The sequence below is a fragment of the Corapipo altera genome, unplaced genomic scaffold (assembly GCF_003945725.1).
Source record: "Corapipo altera isolate COAL_440 unplaced genomic scaffold, ASM394572v1 301, whole genome shotgun sequence".
NCBI classification, from domain to species: domain Eukaryota; kingdom Metazoa; phylum Chordata; class Aves; order Passeriformes; family Pipridae; genus Corapipo; species Corapipo altera.
The window spans coordinates 3,263,201-3,290,600 of NW_020884926.1; the positions used below are offsets into that span (position 1 = coordinate 3,263,201).

At 49.8% G+C, this 27,400-nt stretch overlaps 1 protein-coding gene across 4 annotated transcripts; it reads left to right on the forward strand.

Moving 5' to 3' along the window:
* On the forward strand, positions 1-27,365 carry PIK3CD (phosphatidylinositol-4,5-bisphosphate 3-kinase catalytic subunit delta). Of its 4 annotated transcripts, none has more exons than XM_027657914.1 (24): positions 1-23; positions 7,283-7,356; positions 7,720-7,883; positions 8,524-8,752; positions 9,112-9,341; positions 10,147-10,326; positions 10,924-11,073; positions 11,373-11,462; positions 12,172-12,393; positions 15,428-15,524; positions 15,911-16,041; positions 16,948-17,007; positions 17,196-17,363; positions 17,827-17,948; positions 18,085-18,228; positions 18,950-19,049; positions 19,618-19,796; positions 19,987-20,096; positions 20,710-20,788; positions 21,044-21,211; positions 21,926-22,049; positions 22,862-23,007; positions 23,245-23,377; positions 23,877-27,365. In XM_027657914.1, exons 3-24 carry the CDS (start codon positions 7,743-7,745, stop codon positions 24,012-24,014), a joined length of 3,141 nt encoding a protein of 1,046 aa, XP_027513715.1. In that variant the 5' UTR covers positions 1-23; positions 7,283-7,356; positions 7,720-7,742; the 3' UTR covers positions 24,015-27,365. The 4 variants fall into 4 exon arrangements, with proteins under 4 accessions (XP_027513715.1, XP_027513713.1, XP_027513716.1 ...); XM_027657912.1 differs by lacking the exon at positions 1-23 and adding an exon at positions 155-530; XM_027657913.1 differs by lacking the exon at positions 1-23 and adding an exon at positions 6,583-6,710.
* The last annotated feature ends 35 nt before the right edge of the window (positions 27,366-27,400 follow it).

Consider the following 27,400-nt stretch of genomic DNA (forward strand, 5'->3'; position numbering starts at 1 on the left):
CCAAACCATTTCACATCTGCTGTGTGAGTAGTTTTACACGTACATGCGTGTTGAGGACCTGCCCTGGTTGCTGTGCTGTCACGCAGCCCCCGCAGCCGCTCCCTGTGACAGCGAGTGCGGTTCGGGGACACGGCGCTGCGGCAGGAGGGTGGCAGCCATGTCACGCTCCGGACACTCTCGGTGCTCGGCTGCCGGGCTCGGTCCCTCCCGCCGCATTCCCCGCGGGTCCCCTCCCGCTGCCCGCCCCGCGGGGGAGCGGCTCTCGGGGCGCTGAGCGCTGCGGGACCCGGGCCGGGCTCACCCCGCACCAGCGCATCCCCGGCGCGGAGCGGGGCCAGCGCGGCCCCCGCACGGCCCTGCGGGGGTTCCGGGGTGTGGGGGGGGCCGGGGCGGACCCGGTGGGCGGCCCTTTCGCAGCCGGTGCCCGACGCCCCTTTGCAGGCGGTGCCGGGGCGGTGCCGGCGGCGGGGCCGGGCCGGGAGCGCGGGAGCGCCCGGGAGCCCCCGGGGACCCCCCGGGCACCAGCGCAGGTGAGCGCCGGGATGGGGATGGGGATGGGGATGGGGATGGGGGGAGCGGGGCTGGGAGCGGCGCCGCGGTGCCCCCGCCCGCCGCGGCCCCGGGGGTCTCCCGGTGCTGGGGTGGCTCTGCCGGGCCGGCTGCGGCAAATCCCGGCTCTGCACGGGCTCCTTCAGCGAACGGCGCTGTTCTTCAGGGGAAAACAAGCGCTTCTGCTTCATGGAAATTGGGGCTTTCCGTACCCGGCGAGCTGCGGGTGGTGCTCGGGTTTGAGCTGCTTGAGGGTCGCCCTTGGTGCCGTGTCCCCCCCTTCCAGGAGCGCTGTGGTGGTGGCAGTGATTGCTCGATGTCACGGTGGGCGGGTGGGTGGATGGATGGATGGATGGATGGATGGATGGATGGATGGATGGATGGATGGATGGATGGCTGTTTTGGCCAGTGGTCCACCCCACGGGGAGGTGGTGAGCTCTTGCCCTGCTGCGGTGTCTGCCAGGCCTTTACCGGTGAGGTTTGGACTCATGGCACCTTGTCACCACAATTGTCACTCCCGGGTTTGGGGAATGGCAACATCTGGTCGTCCAGCCCTTCCCTGAAGCAGGAGTTCAGTTGCTCATAGCCGTGTGTGTTTCTGCTGTCGGTTGGATTGTGTTTTTGGCAGGGCATGAGGAAGTCTCTTAAGAGCTCTCTGAAGAGAGTCTCTTAACACCCAAACACAGCGTGCTGCATGTGCCCCAGGTGGGAACCTGAAAGTAAAGAAAGTTGAATGTCGTGATATAGGTCATTAGAAATGCATGACTTAGTTTTGTTTTCATCAACAAGATGCACCTGGGGGGTTTCTGGCATTATCCACTTATGGGAGCAGTTGAAAAAGCCTAATTTCAGCAACCTCTTCAGCTGGAAGCTTTTATTTGTCACAACTTCCTCCAACTCCCAGAGTCTGCCCACTTGAGCAGTAATAGCAAGAGTGCAAGGACGCCACAAACACTTTGCCAGCGTTTAAGGGTTACAACATCCTTCATGAGTTATAGGTTGTACTTGAGCACGTGAGAGAAAGCTGAAACACGTGGGAGTTCGTTGTTTGAAGTTGTGCATCAAACAATTGTCAGGGTTGGAAATGGAACTTTACACGTTGTTGGTTTTCAAGCTCTTGCTTTAACCACTAAATATACTGTTTCCTACTAGATAGTTCCTCAGGCAATGCTGTGAGCTTGCCTAAAAGTTGGTTGGAAGTTTCCACCAGAGCAAGATTCTTGAGTCTCCCATCAGATGCTTTTCTCGCTCCGTGATGTTCCTCTGTCTCTCTCTGGTGGTACTGCTTTTAGTCCCAGGATGAGGTGTGGCTTTACATCTCCTTTTCTCTTAAGTTGCTTTACCTGAGCTCCCCTTCCCTCCCTCTGGCTGTTCCATCTGGTTGGATCTAAGGTTCTGCTGAGCTTGGACAATGGCATATTGCTCTGAGGCTCTTTCTGGAGCTGGGAGCCCCGGGAACTGCAGCCTGTTGTTATCACCACGTGTCCACTCTGCTTTCCTATCTCTGCAGTGACAACCCCTTCCATCATCAGCCCTGCACACAAACAAGGTTAGCTCCAGTTCAGATCACATTAGTGTACTTCTTCTTCCCATCACTTTTCCCCACGGGCCTGTTATGTGGGAGTGTGTGTGTGTCTAAGGTGGGCATTGAGTAATATAACAGCTCAAAGTAAAGAAGCCTTTATTTCATAAAGGGAAGGGCACAAGCCAAGGGAGTCTTTGGATCCAGTGGTTGTTTAAAGTTTGATCTTTGTAGTTTCCCCATAGCCAGAATACTTCCATGGAAGGTGGGAAAATCCATGGCTCTCCAGTGACATCTTGATGCACAGAAGATGCTGATTTTTGGGACTTAAATGCTGTTTTTTATCAGCCCTTCTGGTAGGGAAGAGGATGCTCTGTAGTGTCTCAGAGGCCTGAAGAGTTGGGGGGGGTGTTGTCATCCCTTGCTCAGGTATCCTGGGTAGAGTCCATGGTACATCCACATCAGTCTATTTGTTTATGTAATTAAAAATGATTAATCAGGGGCTTAGAAATCTGATAAAAGGCATCATCAAACCAATGTAACTATGTGTCTGCCATGTAGAGCTGGATGAACAATAAACTGCTGCTGAAAGAATGAATGAATCAGTGCAGGGGATTGTGTGGCAGGATATGAGAGATCAATGCACAAACAGAAGCTGATAATCTGAAAAAAACCCTTTATTTGATTTTTATATTTCATAGAGGTACAAGTCATATTACAGTAAACCAAGTAAAGGAGATTAGAACATTTTCAACTAGGATTAGAGGAAGCAAACCCTGGAGGTACAGAAGCCAGTGCCTTTGATTTTAGGGGTTGTTCAGTGATTGAATGCTTCTCCACACCTTTTCAAGGGGTCCCAGTTTTTCCCCACCCAGTTCACGAGCCGAGTCTTGCAGTTGTGTGTGTGTTGAAGGAGGAACCAGAGACAGACAGAGCTCTGGTGCAACTCGGGACTGTGCTGAAGGTGCAACACTGTCACAGGAACTGAAAGAGAGCAGTGATGGCCTGATGGCACAGTTGGGGCACAGATCTGTATTTTACAGGAAGAATAATAGAAGTTAATACATCTGTATTTCACAGGAAGATAAGTGGAAGTTGTAAAGGAAACACCACTGTGACACGAGAGCAAAAATCTATCTTACTAATGCCAGTTATGGCAAAGGGAAGCAGCTACACATGTTTTTTTCTGTGTGATTAAGTGACTGGCAGTGGGAGTGAGTGCCCTGCGAGGCTGGAGTCCCCCACGTGCAGGAAGAGTTTGACACACTTACCTGCTGCAGGGCTGTTCCTAGTCTGCCCTGGGGAGGGGGGAATTTGTGGGTAAATTTTACAATGCAGAGTGGACTTGTTTCACCTTGTGACCCTGACCAGAGAATCAAAACCAAGCTTAAAACACTTTCAGAACACTCACAGAAAGCTCGGGGTTGGCTCAGACCTGCCAGGTGCCCATTGACTGTGTGGCAAAGATGTGTTGAACACGTGTGCACACCAGAATTCCCGTGGCCCCTTCCCCCAGCAGAGCTGATGCCAGCAGAGAAACGGCCTTCCTGCTGTATCCCACACAGCACCACCACCTGCTCGTTTCTTATAAACTCAGGAGGTGTTTTGGGGGTCCTGGGGTTCAGCAGTTTTGGAATTTGTTCGTGGGTGTCAGAGCTTCCGTGCCCCCCCCGTGCAGCCTCGCGGGGCTTTGGGCAGCGCTGCTCCCCGGGTGATCCTGCCAGCCACTGCTGGCCCTGTGCTGTAAACACCAGAGCTGTGTGGCTGACAGACTTCACAAGGGGAAATTTGTGTTAGTGTGTTTTATGGCAATATGCCAGAAATACTGGCTGGGTAGTCTCAGATGTGTCTGTTACGCTCTGCATAAATTCACTTTTACGTGCAAATTTGCCTCAGGTGTGTTCCCTCCTCTCACTGATGTCGTGCCTGTATTTTCTACATGAAATTTAGTAAAACTGGGGGTTTATTTCTGTCCTAGCAGGCTGGTCATGGACTAGTCCCATGTGCACATCAGCTCTGCCTTGGCCAGCCCTCCTCTATGGTAAAGACACACATTTATTGCCTTTACACTAATTACTGCAAGGGGAAACCTTAAGAAGGGCAAAGCAGCCTGTGGCTTTCCTGCAGCAAAGTGAATAATGAGTTGAGGCAAAGGGGACAGAGGAAGTTGTGGACTTGCCTTCATCTGAAAACTGGAATTTTGTCTCATAATTATTTTCCTCCCCCTCTTTTTCTACCCAGTGGTGAAGAGGACTGGGCATTGTACCATGGGTCTGTTGCACGTGGGACTCTAAGGAAGTGATTAGTACCAATGGGTGCCTCTTCCCTGATTGCTCCCCTGGGAAGTGACTCCACACCTCAGAATTAATGAGGGATTATGGAGCAATTGTCCACTACTGGGAGACTTTGCTGCTCGCTGTGCTGCTCTGAGCCAGAGGCAGGGTCAGTGTGAAATGGCTCCCTAGTTTCCTGGCAAAGTCTGTCTTGCACAGGTTTTCAACTTTTCCCTTACAAAAATATTCCACGGAGCAGAAATAACTGTGAAAAGGGGGAGTGCACTCGAATTGTCCAGGAACTGTGGGGAACAACTTCATGGTTGGACTCATGGGAATCTCCTGCTGGGCACGTGCTCCATGCTTTGGGGCCTGTGTTGGGTGACAGGGAGCACTTCCCTTCCTCTGACAGGGTCTGAGAGGTCCAAAGAGACGCTGTGCCTGCAGCTGGAGAGCTGCTTGAGAGCTCTCAAGAGAGTTTGAGAGCTTGAGAGTTTATCATCAGTCCCAGAGCAGCAGCTGTGAGAGCCCCACAGCTCGGTGGGCACAGCCTTCCCACAGCAGGGCCCTCCCCTGGCCTCGTGCCTGGTCGTGCCTCTCATTTTCACAGCCTGTTCCCATCCACTGAGCTTCCTTCTGGTGGAAAAGGCAGAACTGCACCTGCCTTGCACCCCAAACCCAGCGTTTGAGGGCTGTGGGAGATGTGGCTGGTGGGGGAGGAAGATCTGTCGTAGGAAGATGTGGGTGGGGGAATGTGGAAGTATTCTAGCAAGAAGATGTTTTGGGGTTTATTGCAGCAGGAAGAGTGAGAACTGGGGGTGTCTTACCATAGATTGTGGGTGGCTGCAGCCCAGCAGTGACAAGCAGGGGTCTTTGATAACCTGTGTGCCTGGGGAGGTTGGTTCTGTGGGTTTACATCCCTCTAAAAAACGAAGTTCTGTCTCACCCTGGCTTGCCCTGGCTCTGAGAGATACACAAGTTGTACAGGAAACTACTTTGTCAAGTGTGGGTTGATTAACTTGAACCTCAGGCTACCAGACCTACAGGCCAAAATCCTACCACAGGATGGGATTTCTAAAAATAGTCTGCCTGTCCACCAGGGTGAAAGTCTGAGGTGATGTTGGGGCTTTAAAAATTGTCAGTTACAATGGAGAATCCTTTGTTTTTTTAAAGGCTGCTGCAGTGAAAGACAGAGTACATCTCAAAACCAACCCTGACAAAAAGGAGTGATGCTGCTACTCATAAATGGCAAAATGACCCAGAGAAAAGGGAGTTGCAGTTACTTTTACTCAGGAGGTCAAGACAGTGCAAACAAGGTTACAGCCTAGAGAATTCCATTTCCCAAGGCAAAAGGGAAGGTGGAAGTGAGGTGGTGCAGGAGCACCAATCTATGCAGACTTTGCCTCATGTTATAGTTGCCACACTGGGTCAGATCTGAGGTTCAACAAAAAGAGAATTCTGAATTTAACAGTAGGAAGGGGAGAGGCTTGGCAAATGATGTGTTAGGGATGGTGACATTCCAGTGTTATTCTTCCTTTGGTATATCCAGTCCAGGATACGGAAAAACCCTTCTACATCCCTCTAAATCAGTGAGCTGGGAAAGACAAGGTATTGAACTTGAACTTGAGCTTGACATTTTAGTGTTCATAGCTTGGACAGGCACCTTGTGTCCAGTGGGATGTGGTGACAGGTAGAAATGCTCAGCAGGAGGAGGCAGTTCAGCCACTGCTGTGTCTTCTGTCTCTGCTGGTCATTAGAGTTGTGGTGGTTTGCTGATTTAGGCTGAGGCAGCAGATGTGCCAGAAACTTGCTGATTTTATTGTTAATGAGCAGAAAACAAGGCCAGCTTGTTTTGCTTTATTCAAACTTTGAACCTTGCCTCCTCCCCCTTTTTGTGCCCTCCCTCCTCAGGCACATTCAGGGTGGTTTTTGCGGTCTCCCTATCCGGTGGCTGTGTGATACAGCCTGTGCACTGAGGAAGCAGGACAGATAAAACATAGCTCATGTTTCTGGGAATCCTGACCTCAGCGCTGACAGGGAAGTGGTGTGCTCTCCCAGGACCTGGCAGATAAGATGCTGCTGGGCTCCTTGTCGTGCTGAGGCACAGGGCTGGCTTGGGAGGAGCTGCCAGCAGGACCCCATGGTTTGGGGGACCCGAATCTCCAGCAGCACATTGCTCAGCCTCTCCCAAAGTTTCCACACTGACAGCTGCAAAGCCGTATTTTGAGTTGTGAATGAGCAAATTTTGTGCTGGTTTTATGGGCTGAGGGTAAGTGCTCAGGGCAGGAGGCTGAAGCCTTGGCTGTGGAGCATCTTCCAGGCTGTACCACTGGGATGTTCCTCTGTTGACCTGATGGAAAACCCTGGTAAGTGAGAGGGAATTGAGGTGAGCTGGTTCCTCTGCTGAGGTGTTTGGAGAGAATTAGTTAGAGCCACCTCCCTGTCTCTTACTGGGAGCCAATGCCACCAGTCCCAGTCTCCCCCAGCACATGAGGACACCACGTTCTGCTGCTTGTCATCTGTGCAGGAAACTGGAGTTTTATTGCTGGAGTATTTTGCTTGTGGGCAAATGGAATGGAGTGTGAGGGTGTCTCTGACTTTGGTCTTATGCGTCTTTGAGACAGGAAATATCCATCTGGTTTCTGGTGAAAACCTTTTGTTTCATCCTGTGTTTGAAAACAGCAGTTTGTACCTGAGAGCCTTCAGATTCTTGTTCTCCTCTTTGCATTCCTTGGGTGTACTGAGAATAAATTGTAGAGCCCTGCCAAGGGAAAGGCTGCAGATAGAATTAACAAACTTATTTTGGTTGCCTCAGCCCTGAACTTCATCTTTCTGTGCTTATAGAGGGGGGGATATACAGCAGAGTAATATTTGTTTGTGTGTATAAAAATCCATGCATACTTGGAACCAGCAACAACTCTCTTTCTCCTTCTTGCAGGCTGGAACTGAGCTCTGGAAAAACAAAGTGGATCTTGGAGCATGTGGCCTGAGGATTGCCTTACACAGCCAGGGGTAGGGACTCGCTGTTTCTCTTGGCTGCTTGGTCATAGATGAGCTGTTGGGACAAGTGCCTTTGTTCTCAAGTAAAGATAATTCTTTTGTTTCATCCTCAAATGCACATGTAGATGTTAATCCCAGTCTAGAAGGGATTAAGAGAGGGTTGCACTGAGACAGAACCAAATGCAGTAGTTACATGTGGCTTAAAGACACCGGATTGGGAAGTTGACTAAAGTCCGTGTTTTCCTGAGCTATAAGGCTGTGCTGACCTTCCTTTCTTTGGGTTATTTTTCACTTTAACTTTCAACAAAACCCAGCACAGAATTGAGCAGACAATGTGTGATCAACAGCAACGGGCTATTTTCCCTTTCCTTGCAGGTGGTAGCTGAGCAGTGAGCAGGATGCCCCCAGGCATTTATTGCCCTACGGAATTTTGGTCCAAGGGGGAAAACCAGAACATCCAGGTGGACTTTCTGCTGCCCACAGGAATATACTTAAACCTCTGTGTGCCCTGCAATGCCAGCTTGGGCACCATCAAGCAGGTAACAGCCTTGTTCCAGCTGCTAGGTGACAGGTCTGTGTCACAGCCAGAGGCCCATCTGCTCCAGAGGTTTGTCTATAGCAGGCATTTAGGATGAGAGTAAAAAATGGGATATAAACAGTCACATGGGAGTGCTGTCCCCTGGGAGAGGAGGATCTTTGGGAACTGGGTAGTCTTGACAAGACGTGAGAAAAGCTCTTGGCTCTTGTCATAGATTTCATGTTACTGGGGGCAAGGTACTTATCCCAGTTTTGCTTCCAGTGTGAGTAATTCCTCTGTTTCATGGGGCCACAGTCACAGGTGCTTTCTGTGAGGATCAGGTGGGGGTTATTTAAGTACTCAGATTGAGGGATTTACCTTGCCTGAAACAAATGGCAAGCATGAGAAAAGGAAATCAGTTAAAGGCACTTGAAAATAAACCCAGAGAGCAGTTCAGCACGAGCTGGGAGTCACCAGAGTGGGAAGCAGCCTGGGATTGCAGGTCCAGGAGTGCTGGGAGGAGGCTGGGCTGTGCACTGCCTTTCCTAAGTGGTGTATCCTGGGAGAGCAAGGGCGTGGGTGACAGCAGAGGTCGGAACCGACCCGCAGAGCTGCAGCTGTGGCAGCGCAGGGAGGGCTCACTGTGCTGTTGTCTGGCCCAGGTGGTGTGGAAGCACGCCCAGTATGAGCCCCTGTACCACATGCTCAGTGACCCCGAGGCCTATGTGTTCACCTGCATCAACCAGACGGCCGAGCAGCAGGAGCTGGAGGACGAGCAGCGGCGGCTCTGCGACATCCAGCCCTTCCTGCCCGTGCTGCGCCTCGTGGCCCGGGAAGGGGACAGGGTCAAGAAGGTCATTAACTCCCAGATCAGCCTGCTCATTGGGAAAGGTCAGTTCCCCCCCCCATCAGTCAGGGGCTGCAGGTGGGACTGCTCCTGTCCCAGACTCCCTGGGGCAGTGCTAGAGCCCTGGAATCAGCAGGTTTGGTCTCCAGTGGGTCCGACGAGGGAACAGTGGGAGTGCAGACCCAAACCGGGGGATCCCTCCTGCTGGCAGAGGGCTGGGATGGTTGAGGGAATAGTAAATCATAAATAAATGATTGCTGGTGGCTTGGCTGACTCTTCTCCTCTTGGCCACATATTAAGCATGTGTTCAGGAAGACTCTTCCACAGACACTTGAGTAAAAGGCTCATTTCCCCCCTTGGCTGCAGATGCTCATTTTGCCTTTCCCCCTTGCTCTCCACTCAGGTTTGCACGAGTTCGACTCCGTTCAGGATCCAGAGGTGAATGATTTCCGCACCAAAATGTGCCAGTTCTGTGAGGAGAGAGCAGCAAAGAGGCAGCAGCTCAGCTGGGCAGCCTGGATGGAATACAACTTCCCCCTGCAGCTGGAGCCCATGGCCAAAGGCTTTGGGACTGGCTCTCTACAAACCCCCACCAAGAACATTTTTGTCAACGTCAAGTTCCAGTCTGGAGGGGTAAAGTACAAACTTTTCTGTGCCTGTGTTTGGTGGTTTGTGCTTTCCCTTTGGGACCCTTTGGGCATTTGGAGACAGAATAATGTGTGTGTGGACAGTGTTGCCATGTGTTCATCTTCATTCTCCAGATTCCTCTGCCCATGGAGATGGTTGGGAGGGAGACTCTGAGCCTCCAACCAAGGGAGCTGTTCTCCTTCCTGAACATGCCTTGGGTGTACTGATTATCTGGTAGCTGAGGTTGCTGCATGTTAATGGGGTGGAAATGTTTTGGTTGTGGGTAGGAGAGGAGCACAAAATCATTCATATGCCTTTCCTTTGGAAGCTCACGAGTCTGCTCAGCTCATGCTCAGCACACAGACCAGCCTGTGCTGCCTGTGGGCCCCTGGTATTGTCTGCTACTCCTGATTAATGTTATTTTTGCATGTTGTGCCCGGGCATGAAGCAGGAGCCATGCCCAGGGAGAAGGGCCTTCCAGAGCAGTGTGTTTGAGCGTGGTGACCCTTCCACCCTGTGCCTTGCTGCTGGAGTGACAGTGGGAAGGTTTTTAATGACTGGCAACCACGTGAGCTGGTGATTCTGCTTAAACTGGGCATGAAGTTCCTGATTTCCAGCCTCACACTTGTGCCACTGAAACATTCTCCTGCCCAGTTTGGCAAACATCCCTACTGGTTGGCTGATGTGTGTGTGACTCCAGCTCCCTGTCCTTCTCCTTGTTGTCCTCAGCAGGAGGGCTGTTACCTGTGTGTGTGCTGTCTCAGCCCTTTGCTGGTGTCTGATGGCCTGTGCTGTGTTGTTGGGGTTGCAGGAGAGCTTCACCTTCCAGATCTCCCCGAAGGAGTTCCCCATCACGCTGATGAGCTATGCCATCAAGAAGCAGGCGACTGTGTTCCGCCACGAGACGGTGCAGAAGCCAGAGGATTACACCCTGCAGGTGAACGGGAAGTGGGAATATCTCTACGGGAATTACCCCCTGTACCAGTTCCAGGTGAGCCTCGTGTCTTGCTTTGTCAAAGAATCTGTTCCCTCGTGGCCTGGAGAGAACAAGGAGACATGTTAGCAAGGAGACAGTGCTGTTTACAGGAGTGCAGCACATCAGTGACAGGACCTGGCCGCTATTCAGGGCAAGGGGTATTTTTGGCAACTTAACAGGTCCTTATGTTTTTGGAGACCAGTGATCTTAGCCTGTCTCTGGGTGCCAAGTGCTGTGTAAATACATTTATAGACCGTGGTTCTGGAAGTATTTGCTTGCTTGCATGATGGGCTGGGGCTTCTCTTCCTGAAAGCTGGGCAAGTAATCCTGTAAGCTGTGTTGTCCTGGCAGGGCGAAATCCTCTTGGGAGTGCTGAACCCTTCTCAGTGTTTTCCCTTAATGCAGCCATTTGAGTGCACTGATGAAATGCCAGCTGTGAAAGGCACTTCATATTCTCAGCTCTGGCAACACGAGCCCAGCGAGTCACAGGCTCATGAAGCAAGAGGAGATAAATTAGAACTGAAGTTTGATTGTTGCTGTGTCCTCTCCTGGCTCCTTCAACCAGCTGTGGTTTGTGTGATGGCTCTGACCCCCCTGCCTCTGTCTCTGCAGTACATCCGCAGCTGCCTGCACCGAGGGCTGACCCCCCACCTGACCATGGTCCACTGCTCTGCCATCATTGCCATGAGGGATGAGCAGACCAACTGCATTGCCAGCCCCCCAAAGATGGCTCCCAAGCCCCCCCCGCTCCCCAAGAAAAAGGTAAAAAGGAGACAGTGGCCCGTGGGGTCCCCTCAGCTTGTCTGTAGATGGAGATGCTGACCTGGGCTGAGAACAGCAGCTGGTTCTCCCTCCTCTCTCAGGATGACTCCCTCGCAAGGGTCTCAGAGGTGGGAATTTCCAGGCAGCCTTCCAGCCCCCTCCACAGCTTCCCTGGTTGTCCCAGGCTTCATGTCCTTTCCCGTGGGAGCAAAAATCATGTGATGGGAGCTGAGTTCTGGTGCTGGCTTGAGAAATCCTTGCTTCGTTTATTTCTGATCAGAACCCTTTTGTCTTTCCAGCCAAACTATGGTTCTCTCTGGTCCTTAGAGCAGCCTTTCTACATCGAGCTGGTGCAAGGCAGCAAGGTCAATGCAGATGAGAGGATGAAGGTGGGTACTGACTCACTCTGGGGTTTTGTACTTGGGCCTTTCCCGTCACATCTGTCTTGTCTGTGTGGTGAGGGCAGCAGTGGCTGCAAGTGTGATCTCACCTGATCTTCTGTGGTGCTTCATCCAGCCTTTGGGCAGGTTCTGAGCTGCAGCACGACAGGAAGGGGAAGGGAACTGGCCAGGCAGAAGCCCAGCCTTAGAAACACTGCCCTGCCAAAGCTTCTGCACAGCAAGCAGAGCTGCTGCCCTGTGGTTGATGGCATTTTGCAGTGGTGTGGAGGGACAGGGAAGCTGCAAAGAGCAGAGAAGGGGAAGTGCAGCTCTGAGAAGGGAACGATGGGAGAGGTGATGGCTGGCAAAGTGAAGGCAGAAAGCAGGATGCAGCAGAGCCCTGGGATATGCAGGGTGCTTGCCATGCAAGGGGAGCAGGGGAATGGCTGCCTTTTGGGAAAAGAAGTAAACAGGGCAGGAATATATCACGTTATACAATGTGCAAGTCTGCATTAAGTAAGAAGATAACAATGCCCTTCCTGAAGCTGAGTAAAGATAAAGACTAAAGAACTGAATGTCTCAATGATTTGGGAAAGAGGCAGGAGCAGGACATCCTGTTCAGGGTGCCCAGTTCCACTCCTCTCCTAATCGTGTGTCTTCAGCAAACAAGGCGATTCCCCACGGGTTCATGGTGTTCCCTTATTTCTCCTTCCCTCAGCTGGTGGTGCAGGCAGGGCTGTTCCACGGCAACGAGATGCTGTGCAAGACAGTGTCCAGCTCAGAAGTGAATGTGTGCTCAGAGCCCGTGTGGAAGCAGAGGCTGGACTTCGACATCAACATCTGTGACCTTCCCCGCATGGCCCGGCTCTGCTTCGCCCTCTACGCCGTCATCGAGAAGGCCAAGAAGGCACGTTCCACCAAGAAGAAGTCCAAGAAAGCTGTAAGTAAAGCCAGTGTGGGGCTGAGCCAGGCTTGCCAGGGCTGGAGGGCACAGGACACCGCTCTGAACCAAGGGCCCTCTGCTCTCAGGAGACTTTCTGTTAATAAAAGGGCTCACAGAGTAACGGCCAACTTCTCCAACAGGAACGGGAAGCTGAGGAGTGGCTGCCTGTTGGGAAGGTTGTTTAAGTGTCATTTCTTCTCTAGAAAGGCCATTAAGAAACATGCCCAGCATCTGACTGCACTTAAAGAGGAATCACTTGTGGTGTTGGTGTCTACATTTCACTACTCGGCAACTTCCTTGTTTGGTAGTTGAGGTTAAACCATCGTCTGTGTTGCATTTTCTTTCTAATAAGGTCTTTCCTGCAAATCCCCTGCAGAGCAAATTAGCAGCTAGGAAGGGGGAATACACTGAGGAGTGTAAACACTGGTTATGGCAAAGCTTGAGGTAAAATGAAAGTGCAGGTTCTTCAAGGTTACTGTTGTTCAGGTGTAGCCAACTGAGGATGGAAAGTGTTAAATCACTTTGCAAACTCTTGATTTGAGCTTCTTGACTGGAGAGGTAGGGATATTCCTCACCTCTGCTCCAAAACTTCTAGCCCATTAATGGTTCAGTAACTAGATCCAAGTGCAGCCTGTAACTGAATTCCAGAGTTGTAACTTAAGCTCACAGCCTCGAGCTCTTTGTATGTGAGAATTTTCTTTGTGAGCAGAAAATGCACTTGTTCCTCTGCAAATTATTGTCTGTGTGGCCACAAAAACACCATTTTCATGCCCTGGAGAGAGGGTTAGTTATGCCATCTTTACTAGAGTGCAGAGAAATGAGGGGCTGACAAATGTGATTGTGGAAGATGTTGGTTGCAGTTCTGTTCCCTCCCTTTCTCTGCTGGGAGGTTCACTGGGCTTTGTTGGGCTGACATCAGTGGGATTCTCAGGGTTACTGTGCAGTCATGTCTGGGAACAGCAGACAATTCATGAATCCTGCTTGTGGGGACCAATTTCTGAGTTGGAAACTTCAGACTGGAAATGTTTTGAGGACGGGACCAGGATCAACCTTTTTATTGTTGTTTTTTGTTGTTTTAGAATAGCACAGTCCCAGCTCCTGCTGGAGGCTTTTGTTGGACAGAAGATCTGCTTCATCCACAGGCTGGATGTTTGTGGCCACTCTGGAATAATATTCAGTTTTGAAGCAGTCAGAAGGAAATCTTGCTGTTCTGATTGGCAAGACAAACCCAGACTGGTTAGCTGAGTTGTTAAAAGGATCTTAACCAGGTGGATGCATTCTGGTGAGCTTTTAGCTTAAAATCACATTTACTAGAGCTGAGCTCTGTACAAAAGGATTTTTCCACACATTGAGCTGCAGCTCTAGGTGAAGGTGCTCAGAAATAATTTAAAATGATTGGGAAGAGCAGGTTACAGTCAGAGTGCACCCTGATTTTTTTCTTCATTTTGTTTTTTTTTATTATTAATCTTTTTCCTCACCCAGAGTTAATGCCATGCATGTTGTTTTCTCTGCAGGCTGAGCAGAGCAGATAGGTGGGACTAAGTCATTTACTACCACAAAAACAGGCGTGTTTTCAGACTGACTGAATGAGTCACAGGGTTAATGTCACCCAGAGGGTTGGCTTTCAGTGTTTCTCTAAATCATGCAGGAGATGTCTGAATTTAGAATGCTGAATCCTTGTTTTGCTGGGCCTTGTATCCGCCAGGAATCTTGCCTTGTGTTTTGGCAGGCTCTGAGCTGTGGTTTGCTGCCATTTACTCTGTTAGAAAAGGTTATTGCTGGTGTTTTGTTTGGCTTTTCCCCGCGACCTAGGAGCTGATGTCTCAAATGGGATTTTGCTGAACATACTTAGTGTAATCAAATCAACTCCAGGGTTTGTGAGAGGCCGCTGGGAAGTGATTCATTTTGTCACCTTAGAGGGAAGTGGAGACTCTGTCACCTCCACCAAACCTTTGGTGGCCTTTGGGGTAAGCCTGCTGAGCTCTCCAAAAGGCCCCAGTGGAAGAAGACGTGTCACTGTGGTTCCCTTCACACATGATGCTCTTTGTGGGTGGGTCTCAGCAGAGTTTTTGCCACGCAACCCCTTTTCTACTTGGTTTCTGTGCTCGAGCCTTGGTGTGCTCTGAGCTCCGAGTGCTGGTGGTGCTGAGGCTGTGCTATGAGGTAAAGTGTTCCATTTGGGGGACCTGACTGCAGGAAAGCTTAGGTCACTTGTGGAGTATGTGTCTGGCCTGCTCTGGGGGAGGGAGCTGGGCTGAGCAGGGAGACAGGTTCTTTGTCTTGGCCATGTCCTCATCACGTCACTTGCTGGAGTCTCCCTCCTCCAAAATGAGCCTGGCTTGGGCTTGTGGGTTTTATTTTGGGGGTGTGGTGGGGGATTGGCAACATAAAGTTTGATTCCTACAGATAGTGTTTATTCTTGTACAAAGGAGCCAAGCCTTTTTTCCCCTATTATGAGCTATTTCTAGCATTCTTAGCCCAGTTTTCTGCAGTCATGTGAACTCCGTGTTCCCTGTTTCAACATTAAGGTTCTTCTCCCTTCCCCCCACACTGTGAAATATAGGAAATATGTCACAGCTCCTTCAAATATCATTGAGTGTAGAGTAACAAGGCCTTACTGGAAACTTTGAGGTTCTTTAGTTATGAAAAGTATCAGGTGATGAATTTTTAGCCATATTTGTGGGGGGTGTTTGGTGCCATTCAGTACTACACAAAAGACCCCAGTTTTTGGCAAATACCTGAGTTTGATACCATCTTGTACTTTTAGAGAACTTAAAAGTTAGATAGACAGGATGGCTCCCTGGTATAATTTTTTACAGAAACTCTGATGAGGAGGTGCCCATACACTCTTGAATGGGAAGTTCCCTGCCTGCAGGGATTTGCAGACTTGGAAAAGATTGTATAACTTCGGGTTCCTGGCTATTGTGAAGCCTTTGGATGGGGATATCTCACTTCCTTGTTAGTTCTTCTCTTCCCTTCACCCCCCTTTAGCAGTTACAGCCCCAAATGAGCTGCTGTCTGTGCCCTGCAGGACTGTCCCATCGCCTGGGTCAATGTCATGCTCTTTGACTACAAGGACCAGCTGAAAACCGGGGAGTGCTGCCTGCACATGTGGTCCTCCTTCCCAGGTATGTCAGGAGATGGAGCTCCTGTCTGGTTTTGCATCTTCACAAAGACAGGGGTGCCCCAGGTCCTGCCTCGCTGTCCAGTTCAGACCAGCAGGCCCTGTGTGGTCACTGCTCTGTGCTGTGGTGGCATCCAGAGCCCTGCCAGGGTGAAGGCCTTGTGCTTGGCATTGCACATATGACACAAGGGGTGGCTGCTGACCTGCAGATGTCCTGTACAGCTCACCTGGCAGAGGTCAGGATGATGAAGGAGCTGCTCAGGGCCAGGCAGTGCTTGGTGGCAGAGCAGGGGGCTGGCAGTGCTGGGGGCTGGCAGAGCTGGGGGCTGGCAGTGCTCTGCTTTCTGCTTCATGTTTGGGTCCATGGGGTTTATGTGCTTTGCTTTTCAGATGAGAAAGGGGAACTTCTGAACCCCATGGGCACAGTGCAATGCAACCCCAACACTGAGAGTGCAGCAGCCTTGGTCATCTGCTTCCCCAGCGTGGCAGCACATCCCGTGTATTACCCATCCTTCGAGCAGGTGGGACACTTGGGACAGTTTTTTGGGAGGCACAGGAATTCCCTGGCTGTGCTGGGATGGGAGCATCCAGTGTCACTGTCCCTTGGGCAGCTGGGCACAAGCAGACTTGATAAATAGATATTGCTAACTGAAAATGTGACTTTTTCTCTTAACTAAGGGACCTTTGGGTGAATAGTTTTCCAAGCTGTGAATTACTGAGGTGAAGTTGCTCTTATAGACAAGAACTTGTTTAAAAAAATGGGTTTAACTGAGCTGCCTTTAAACTGCAGGCAGTGTTAAGCTCTGTAGGGAGAAAGAGGAATAAAAGGGGAAATGAGTGAAAACAGGCAGCTCCCTGCCTTTCAGCAGAGTGATAACGTGTTGTGTTGGGTGGGGATTTTCCATCTGTCATTGCTACTGGGCAGACAAATGGAAGAAGAAATGTGCCTGTTACAGGGGAGAAGGGGGCTCTGCTCTGCCAGGGCATGCCTGTGTGCTCCCCTCAGTGCAGGGTCTGGCTCAGGGGGTGTAACAGGCTGTGCCAGTGCAGGGGGGGCTCAGGCAGCACTGTCTGCCTGGCAAACACTCCCCAGTTCTGAGAATCTGGGATGGGTCGTGTTAGCCTGGAGCTCAGTGACCCAGAGCTCATGAGCTCTCTGGGAGTGCAGACTTGCCCTTCTGGGGGCAAGGACTCATCCCTTTCTTCTTGTCACCACCAGGGCAGGGGCAGCATGGGCAGGTAGGTTATACCTCTGAGCAGAGGGGTCCTGCTGAGTCCCTGACCTACACTTGGGCTGTGAGGGGTTGTGATTCCCTTCTCCAGAGGTGGCAAGTGACTGACCTCTAACACAGCATAAATCCCTGAAGTGATGATGGTGAGCTAGAATCACTGAGCAGCCTTCCTCACACTCTTTATTTGTGTCCCAGCTGCTGGAGTTGGGGAGGAATGGAGAACCACCCCGAGCTGCACCAGAAGATCCCGAGGAGGTGAGTCTTCTGGTACCACTTTTTCAGCTACGTGCAAACCTGGTTTCATGGAGCAAGTCAGACCTTTCCACCTTACCCCACCAGCTTTTTCCACCAAAGTGGGCCATGCCCCAGTCCCACAGGGTCTCTCAGCCTCTGGGTTGAGACTGAGCCCTGTGTATGCTCTTTCCTGTGATTCCCACGAGCAGAAGCTGCAGCTGAGGGAGATCCTGGAGCGGAGGAGCCACACGGAGCTGTATGAGCACGAGAAGGACCTGGTGTGGAAGATGAGGTACGACATCCGAGACCAGTACCCACAGGCCCTGGCAAAGCTGCTCATCATCACCAAGTGGAACAAGCACGAGGATGTTGCCCAGGTGAGGAGATTGGGGCTGGCAAGCCAGGACTCCCTTTTTGATCCATCTTTCAGTGCCTGCATTCCTGTGTTGTGCTTGGGGGCCCAGCTTGGCTGGGGACGTTTCACGGTGCCCCAAAGGAAGGTTTTCTGTTCCCAGCTGAGGTTTGCCTCTGTGGGCTGTCCCAGATTTATTGCTAACCAACAAGGTCTTATTTATTCCTTCAAGAAACTAGAAGCAAGAGAAAAAAAAAATCTGTTTAATTCATGGGAAAAATAGGATCTGGATTGGATATTCTTAAATGACAGTGAGAGACCAGCACAAAGCACCTCAGGGTTTTACCTGGTATTTGCAAACTTGCTGTGAGGCATCTATAAATAGTGACCCACCACAAGGAGCTGCTCTTCCATCAGCAGAATTTCAGATTTATATCCATTGTCATGAAAACCTTATGCCTTTTTTTTTTTTTTTTTGCCCATTACAGATGATTTCCCTGCTTCAGACCTGGCCAGAGCTGCCTGTCCTGAATGCCTTGGAGCTGCTGGATTTCAGCTTTCCCGACCGTTATGTTGGTTCCTTTGCTATCAACTCGTTAAAGAAGCTGACGTAAGTGTGATCCCCAGGGGACAGAGCCCCTTTCTATTCCTGGCCAGGGCTGCTGAGGGGGGCTGTGAACAAGCCTGACAGCCTTGTCTCTGCAGTGAAGATGAGGTTGTCTTTTCTGTTTCCCTCCTGCCAACAGAGATCATGATGTGTTCCAATACCTGCTGCAGCTTGTCCAGGTGCTCAAGTACGAATCCTACTTAGACTGTGAATTAACCAAGTTCCTGCTGGACAGGGCGTTATCCAACCGCAAGATCGGCCACTTCCTCTTCTGGCACCTGAGGTGAAGGGCAAATGTTTTGGGCTTTTTCTCAGCAATTGAGTGAAACCAGCATTGTCAGGTTTCTTCGTGGTGCTGTGGAGTGGGACAGCAGGCCTGGCTGGATGTGGAGCTGACAGGGTGTTTGTTTGCTGTCCCTTAACTTGTGTCTCCCATCTAAGCGTTGATGGGATTTCCTTGCTGTGATTCCCCAAACCCAGAAACTGCTGCTTTTTACCTTGGGCAACTGAGTAAGAATTATTTCATAGACTTTCCTGAGTTGGAAGGGACCCACAAGGATCACCAAGTCCAACTCTCCAGGAGGGGACAACACAGTTTTTTGTTCATTTATTTTTGTCTGTTGTAGTTGGTGGAGTTCGGCTTAGGTTCTGCTTTCAGATTTTTTGTCTATATGTGTATATACACACACACAAGCCTGTGAGCTGGAATTTCCTTTGGACATCCATGGCCACCTGCCAGCTCTGAGCCATAAGCCCTGAACTGTTCTTGCTCCCCAAGTGCAGTTCTCAAAGGAGTGGTTAGTGATTTAGTCATACAGAAAATGTCTCACCCATTGGTTTTCCTCTATCACCTTCTGGGGTTGGGGGCATTTTTTTTTTTTCCTTCCCCATTACACAGAAAGAATCAGCAGCCAATATTCTGCACCCTCCTGGTGTGGGTATGAATGGGAGGATGAGTCAGTCATGCAGTGAGTCAGCACTGCTGTAACCTCCCTTCTCCCCAGGTCAGAAATGCACGTTCCTGCTGTTTCCCTGAGGTTTGGGCTGATCCTGGAAGCTTATTGCAGAGGCAGCACCCACCACATGAAAGTTTTGATGAAACAGGTAAAAATCACTTTTAGCCATAAGGTTGACTTCCCTCTGGCTTGGAACTGGTTCTCAGCTGTTGGCTTTTCCAGCTTCATGTTATCAGTAACACAAAAAAAGCCTCTTAACTGCTCTGTTGGTTTTGGCACATCCTGTTGGGAGCCTGGAGATCCCATCACATGTGAGTTCCCTCATCTCTTACTCACCCACACAACCCCCCAAATCACACTGTGTGTCTAGAATGGTTTGAAATCTCAAAGAGCAGTGCTGTTATTAGATAAAGTGGCTGAGTTATCATTTAGTGGGAGCTGCTCACAACTGGCTGATTCAGAGCAGTGCAGTCATTACCTTCCAATGCCTTTGTGCCCAGAGCAGAGTATCCACAGTTAATTATGGATCTCTCTCAAGCAGATACTAATAAATTTGTTTTGTTGCAACATGTGAAATTGCTCCAAGTTGAAGAGAAAATAAGAGGTGCAACCGAGGTTTCCATTTCACGGGAGATTTTAATGTTTTTTAAAAAACTTCCTCCAGGAATTTCCTATTTGTTTACCCTGTTCCAACTCTCCCTTTTTTTTTTTTTCAGGGAGAAGCACTCAACAAGATGAAAGCTCTGAATGACTTTGTTAAAGTGAGTTCTCAGAAGGCCACCAAGCCTCAAACCAAGGAGATGATGCATGTGTGCATGAAGCAGGAAACGTACCGTGAAGCACTTTCCCACCTCCAGTCCCCCCTGAACCCCAACATTATCCTCGCCGAAGTTTGGTAAGGAAGAGAACTGCACCTCTTCACCTGTGCTTTGTTTGGCAGTGGAGCCAGGTTTCAGGTTATCCCAAGGTCCTTTCCTCATGGAAGCCCCCACTCCACCAGTATTTGTTAGTGCTGTTGAACTGGCAGCTTGGATGGCTTTTTTTACAGATGGGAACTCTCATGGTCATATCTTTATTTCCTCTAGTGTGGATCAGTGCACCTTCATGGACTCCAAAATGAAACCTTTATGGATTGTGTTTAATAATGAAGAGACAGGTGGAGGTGGAGTGGGCATTATTTTTAAAAATGGAGATGGTAAGTCTTTATTTAATGGCTCTGAAAACATATCCTTTAGTCTCAAGTATTTACTATGGTGATTGGGCCTAAATACGGACAATCAAGAGGTTGTGGAAATGAGGACCTTTAATGTTTTGAGGTTTTTTGGCACTAATCTGGAGAGATAATAAGCTCCCCTCTATATTTCACCTGCAGCCCTCTTTCCTGTAGATTTTAGTGCAGGGGTGGCTGGATACCCTTGAACAATAAACCCAAACCTGATGTGAGGTGTGAAGGAGCTCCAGCAGTCTGAGCTCTGCAGGACTGGGGTGGCTGCTGCTCATTGCTGTGTCCAGGTAGATATTTCTGCAGTGCCACAGTGACTGCCATGGCAAGAGCTGGGGCAAAGTGAGCCTGTACCTCCCTTAGTAAAATCATGGGAGTTAAGGTGCCTGGTGGGGTGGTTTTACACTGTTCCTGCACCAGCAAACAGTGCTCTGTGCTGATGTTCGTTCTGAGCTGGACCAGCAAGTGACAGATGTGGCAAAGGCCCCTCCAGCAGCTCTGCTGCAGGGACAGAACAAGGGCCACTTCCAGGAGCACTGGAGAGGGGACACTGGGAGGTCCTGATGCCCCTTTTTCCCTTGTACAGATCTGCGTCAGGACATGCTGACCCTGCAGATGATCCAGCTGATGGACATCCTGTGGAAGCAGGAGGGCCTGGACCTGAGGTGAGTGGTGTGCACACAGTTGTCCTACTGCAGTGATAAATCATGGCTGGTGAGGCTGTTTTTCTCTGTAAGCTCATTTTGCCCCCAGCAGGTCTGTCTGGTGTTGTGTGAGCAGCTGGGCAGGTCCTGTGGTACCGGGGAACAGAACTGCAGAGGAGAGATGGAGGAGACGTGGCAGCCAAGGGAAAGCTTAAAAGTCAACACCACCCAGTTCTGGGCAGGATTTCAGTGGAAGGGTTTCTTTCATCTCTGCAGGATGACCCCTTATGGCTGCCTCTCCACAGGAGACAAGACTGGGCTGATTGAGGTGGTCATGCACTCGGACACCATCGCCAACATCCAGCTGAACAAGAGCAACATGGTGGCCACGGCAGCTTTCAACAAGGACGCGCTGCTGAACTGGCTCAAGTCCAAGAACCCCGGGTGAGTGGGCTCCCCTTTCCTCATTTTCCCTCAGTTATGCACATTTCCAAGCTGTCCCACAGTGTCTGTGGCTGCTTCCCTGCCCGGTACACCTGAAGGCATCGTGTGGGTCTGTGTGGGTTGGGAGCAGAAGTGGAGGCAGCTGGGTTACTGTTGGCAAGCTCGTTGTGATCTTTGGTAGCCTAAGGTAGCACTGCCCCCAGGCTGGATCCAAACCTTAGTCTTGCCCTTGGTCCTGTTACTTTCCCCAGACATACACAGTGTGGTGGCAGCTGGAAAAGGGGCAGGAGGGGTAGTGCCAGAACTGGGAGGTGAAAAGGAAAGGGGCACAACAGCTCTGTAACCTGGGGGTTTACTGGACAGAGAAACAGCAGCAATGCATCAGTGCTGTTCTGGTGCAGCAGGGCCACCAACAGGAGTCACTCTAGGAGCCCTCTTTGTCTTTGGGATCCATGGAGATCTAGAAATGAGGTAATTTAGCTGAGACTAAATAATTTTCGCTGAGATTGTGGCAACAACCTTATTCAGACCCCTTTAATTACAGGCAGTTACTGCAGCTCCTTTCTGTCCAGCAGGGGTGGGGGTCCTGCCTCGGGAGAGCTCTGCAGGAACCCAGATTCCCTTCCTTTCTCCTGCAGGTTTGCAGGGGGGGAAGCTCTGAAAAGAGCTTTCCAAAGTAAAATTCTCTTTCCATCTCTTCCTTGCCCTCTCTAGGGATGCCTTGGACCAAGCCATCGAGGAGTTCACCCTCTCCTGTGCCGGGTACTGCGTGGCCACGTACGTGCTGGGCATCGGGGACCGGCACAGCGACAACATCATGATCCGGGAGACAGGACAGGTACAGGCACTGCTGGGGGGCTGGGACAGGGGCCTGATAACACTTACTGTGGACAGAGACATCCCAGTGCAGTCCCACCTCCCCTCCAGCCGAGGTAGGCCAGGCCAATGTGCTCAGTGAGCAGCTCGTGTCATCAGGAGTGTAAATCCAGTTGTATCATGTGAACTGCAGCATCGCTGCCCGGGGCTGCTGGAGCTCCCAGAGCTGCTCTGCACAGGCCCTTCGCTCCCTCAGCCTCCTCAGGGAGCTGGTGCTCCCCAGTACAGAGCCTGGGGCCTGGAATTTGGGGGTCACAGCCCCTCTGCAAAACTGCCAGGGTGCCCCAGGCTGTGCACAGGAGCCTCCTCCTGTCGCTGCCCGAGGGGTGCAACGACCTCACTGGGCTTGGTATTCAAAAAAATACCCAAAGGAGAGGAAAAGAAGCCTCAGCTGAGGAAGTAATATATTGTAGTAACTTCAAAACAGGACAGTTTCTTTTTGCACTGTCTGGGACTGCAGCCTGCACTGGCCAGTGCCTATGGAAGTGCTCTGCCTCCTTCCACTAGTGACACAGTAAATCAGGTATTTCTTCAGATATATCAAGCACTGAAGAGGCAAGTGCCCTTTCTGTCTTACCAACATCTACTCACCCTAGAAAGTATCTTGGCAAGTAAACATTGTCTCTTTCCAAAGGGATGCTAAGGGAGAGGTCATTTTTTCTCCTTCCAAAATCCTCTAGTCACTTCTGCTGAATTCAGTAACTGAAGAGAACTCAACACTGATCAGCTAAAATAGATACTATTCTAAAAACATTTTTCCTTCTTTATTCTCAGCTGTTCCATATTGATTTTGGTCACTTTTTGGGGAACTTCAAGACTAAATTTGGTATTAACAGAGAACGAGTTCCTTTCATCTTAACCTACGACTTTGTACATGTCATCCAGCAAGGAAAAACTAACAACAATGAGAAGTTTGAAAGGTGAGTGCTGGGAGTGGAAAACTCACTTCAGCTTTTTACTCTCTGCATTTTTAGAATTTATTTCCAGCAATATGTAGCCTGTACACGTGAAAGTATATAAATCATTATCTACCTGTTGGAGAAGGTGACAGAGCTTGGTATCATCCGTGGAGACAGCAGGGTTCAGACTGGTCTGTAGCTTTGCTTTATAAACTGGCAGAGTTTGCAGTGTTCACTGTTTTGCCATCACTCTTTCAGGTTCAGGGGTTACTGTGAGAGAGCCTACATGATCCTGCGGCGCCACGGGCTCCTCTTCCTGCACCTCTTTGCACTGATGAAAGCTGCTGGTCTGCCAGAGCTCAGCTGCTCCAAAGACATCCAGTACCTAAAGGTGAGAGAGGCAGAGCCCAGGCAGGGGAACACTGAACACCTGATCCTGTGGCTCAGGGAGGAGGAATCAGTGTGGAAGGTGTATTAGAAGCAGAAAGAAGGAGTAGATGCAGGACATGGGAAATGCCAGGTACTGGGGCTCAGGAAATCACTGGAGCTTCTTCATCCTGAGGGCAGCAGGTACCTTGTAGAACCAGTTTGCAGGAAAGGAGACAAAGGCCTTTGGCTGTGTATCATTTCCTGGTCCCAGTTTGCCCCTTAAGTGATAACCACACATCCCTGGCCAGCTGTAACACCCTGCACCAGCAGAGTGGAATGGAAGAATTTTATTAGTGAAAAACCTCGTGCAACTAAAGTAACCATTAAAAAACATTAATGGCTGTTCCTTTTCTACTCTGTGCTCCTTTCAATGGGGTAATATCTTAATGAGTACACATCTTACTATTGAACTGCTAATTGCTCACAGTGAGGCCACACTGAATTGTTCCTCTCACCTCCAGGACTCCCTGGCTCTTGGGAAAACCGATGAGGAGGCACTGAAGCACTTCAGGCTAAAGTTCAATGAAGCCCTGCGAGAGAGCTGGAAAACCAAAGTGAACTGGCTGGCACACAACGTGTCCAAGGACAACAGGCAGTAGAGCAGCAGAGCACAGCCCTGTCCAGGGACACAACACCTGCACTGAGCCCAGCCAGGCAGACAGGCTGTTAAGGAAAGACTGGTAGAAGTTGCAGAGTTGAAGATCCCCCACCTGCATTCCCAGAGATCAGACATTGCTCCATGACTGAAAAACTGCTGGCCTGTCCTCAGCCACACCCCCGTGGCTGCTGTAGAGCTTTGGGGGACAAGGGAGAGACGTGAGGCAATAAAATTACTGCGTACAGTGAAAGGTAGGTAGAGGTGCTGTACCCTTAAGAACTCATTAAGCTTCAAATACATCTTCTAATGGAAGAGTTGAGGCAGTTGTAACATCCTTCCAGTGTGCTAATGTCTGTATTTATATTTTCTTGTGAATTTAGCTGAACAGAGGACCTTCCCCCCATCCCTGTAACCCATCTTGCAGGTCACCACCATTACAGCTCAGAGGCATTAACTTCAGCACTGCCCTGTGTCACTGTCCACTAAAGGGGGGGGTCAGCTTAAAGAGCCCTGAAGCTGTCTTGGACAAATGGTTTTACTCTGCATTGTGACAGGATAAAGATACCCACACTGTCATATTGATTTCTGTCTGCTCCAGAGGCCAAAGTGTTCTCAAACTGAGCTGGAACTCAGCTGTTGCTGGACAAAACTGATGCCACAACAGCAGGTTCAGTGGCCACTGGGTCAGGTAGTTTCTTTGCTTTCCCAAGTCAGGCTTTAGTTGAGCCTCAAGCAATTCCTGCATTTATTTTGGTTTTAAGCCTGAAAACAGTAAGACTGCATTTTCCAAATGGGCATGGAATGTTGGTGGCTCCAAGTGCCTCCTGCTGGGGTACATTAAGAGCTGGTTTGCCACCTGGTCTCCCTGTACCATGTGTGTGCAGGGCAGTGCCCCACACCTACACAGTCCCTGGGGTCCAACACTCAGCTCCAGTGGCAGCTGGCACAGATGGCACCGTTCTGTGCCCGAGCTGTTGGGCCAGACTGCCCTCCTGTGCAAGGAGTGCCAGAGGAGCGGGTTTAACACTGAAACACAGCAAGTTGCATCTCAACTCCCACCTTCTTGCAAATGTACTCCCTGTTCTTTTCCCCCCCTCTTCCTCCTCCCAGCCACGGTCCAGATTCCTGCCCTGCTCTGAGAGCTGCTGGCAAGGGCTGGAGGCTGGGGGGGTTCAGCTGTGCCAGTGCCTGAATTGGGACACAGTGTCTCCTCCAGCCTCCTTCCCCTTTCTCCCATGAGGTGCTGGGATCAGTCCCACAGTTCTGCTGTCACAGCTCTGTCTCCAGGTCATGGTCCCACCAGGAGCAGCTCTGGGTGCTGGGCTTGCCCAGGGACAGGGAGCAGGAGCCACTGCTGGACACAGGAGCATAGGCAGGACCTGCTTCCTCTGCCAGTTCCTTGGGTCCTTCCTTCCATTTCCCCACTTTCCCCACACCCTCAGGTTCCTATGGAGGTGCCACCATTCCTGCCCTCTCAAGGAACAGCAGAGTCTAATTCTCAAGACACCCCCAAAGCTGAATCCTGTACTTCACTTGTTTGCCTTTAATTAGGTTCAACAATTTTCTTTTACTCACTGTAAAGTGTTTTTTAAACTCTTTCACTTCTCTCATGTAGGTAAAAATAGAGGCATTGCAGACCCTGGTTCTCAGGTAACAGGTACATGTGTTGTCAAATGATGGACTAGACTCTCATAAATTTAGCATTCAAGTCTGCTTTAAAATTCCCACAGAAGCAGCAAGTTCAGGAGACTGAACTGGCCTGTTTAATGAATCTTCCCTTCATGATCTAAATTTGATTTGATTTTTGCACCCAGCACATGGATGCAACTCATTCCTGACTTTCAGCTCTATTTGATACTTTAAAATCAGGTACCCCAGTACTTTAAAATTAAAAAATACTGCCCTAGAATGGCTGTTTAAGTCCACCTTTTTTTGTTTAAGGGGATCAGTTCAAATCTGTCAGCTGTGCAGCTAGTGAAGACTAAAGTTAACACTGCTTTATAAAACAGTAACTTCTGTAAGAAGAAATAAATAGCAAGTAATGCCAGGTTTGGTCAGTGAGGGGAATCTGAAACACCTGGAACAAACCCTTCTCTACCTTTATATCCCAATATATAGCAGTGTTACAGTTTCTAATCTAAATTGTGATTTAAAGTACTTACTGTTTCTTTTCATAGAAAATGTTAAGCTGTGGGGTCTGGTCTGTTCTCATTTGTACCTATTCAGACAAACCAAGTTCCCTCTCGAGCACCTGTCGGTAGAAGCAGCAGCTCTGGCCTAGAAAACACCTGATTTTAGTTTTATGTAACCCTTTTCCTGCACCTTTCCAATGATCCTGGGTGTGACTGAAGCAGCAGTCAAGCTCTGACAGCTGTTTGGGTACTAGAAGGAAATCCTGCAGGATTTAGAGCTCTTTGCAGGCTGATCAAGGCAGTGAGAACATGCCCTGTGTCTCTGCTCCATTTCAGAGAATAAATATTGCTGTTTCTTTCCTTATTGAACTAATTTACAGAGCAAAAAAAAAAATAAATCCCAGGCCCCAGGCAAGGTGAGATGCACTGACCCCACCCCCTGATCAGGTTTGTACGGTCCTGTGGAAGGGAAGACACTACAGTTCTGTGCCTGGAAAAGCAATTCTCTTGCATTGCCACAACCTGCTATTCCAGGATCCTTCTCTTGTGCCTGGTTTCCAGGCTCCCAGCAGGAATCTCAGGCCCTAATCACAGTTTTCCAGCAGTGGCTCCTGTCCCCTGTCCTTCAGTGTGAGAAGTGCAATAAGACAAAGGTGTCTCAGTGTCAGCTGCAGGGACTGAGCAACTCCCCAGGGGTTTCTCCACCCGGCCCAGCTTCCCAGAGGTTACTCAGTCTGGAAACTTCACTTACCCACAAGAAGTAAAAATCCAGTGAGTCATCACATGGACCTTCTTCCTTGGACACTCTTGGAAGAGCATCTTTGTTGAAGCTCTGATGGGTCAGCAAAGAGCCTTTGACTCCAAATCCACAAAGCAGCAGCTCCTCACCTGATGGTTTTGAGCCAGTGAATTGTACTGAAGATTCAAACTTAAATCACTTGCAAAAATATTCCATTTCACCATAAATAAGTGGCTTCTCATTTTATAAATATGCTCAGAATGATAGACCTATTTCTATTTATTCAGAGATGTTTCTGTCATTTTTTTTTAACTCATTCTGTACAAACTGATTGTGCTTATTCTGTTGCCTTTGAAAAAAAGAAGTATTTTTTTAAGCCAAACTGTGGTTCTGCGAAAAGAGAATGTTTACATGTTTAACTTTTCAGTTGCTTTAGGTACATGTTTTGTAAGTAAAAAATAAAAAATATTGATAAATTGTCCACAGATGCTGCCGAGTCTTTCTGTGCTTGAGATC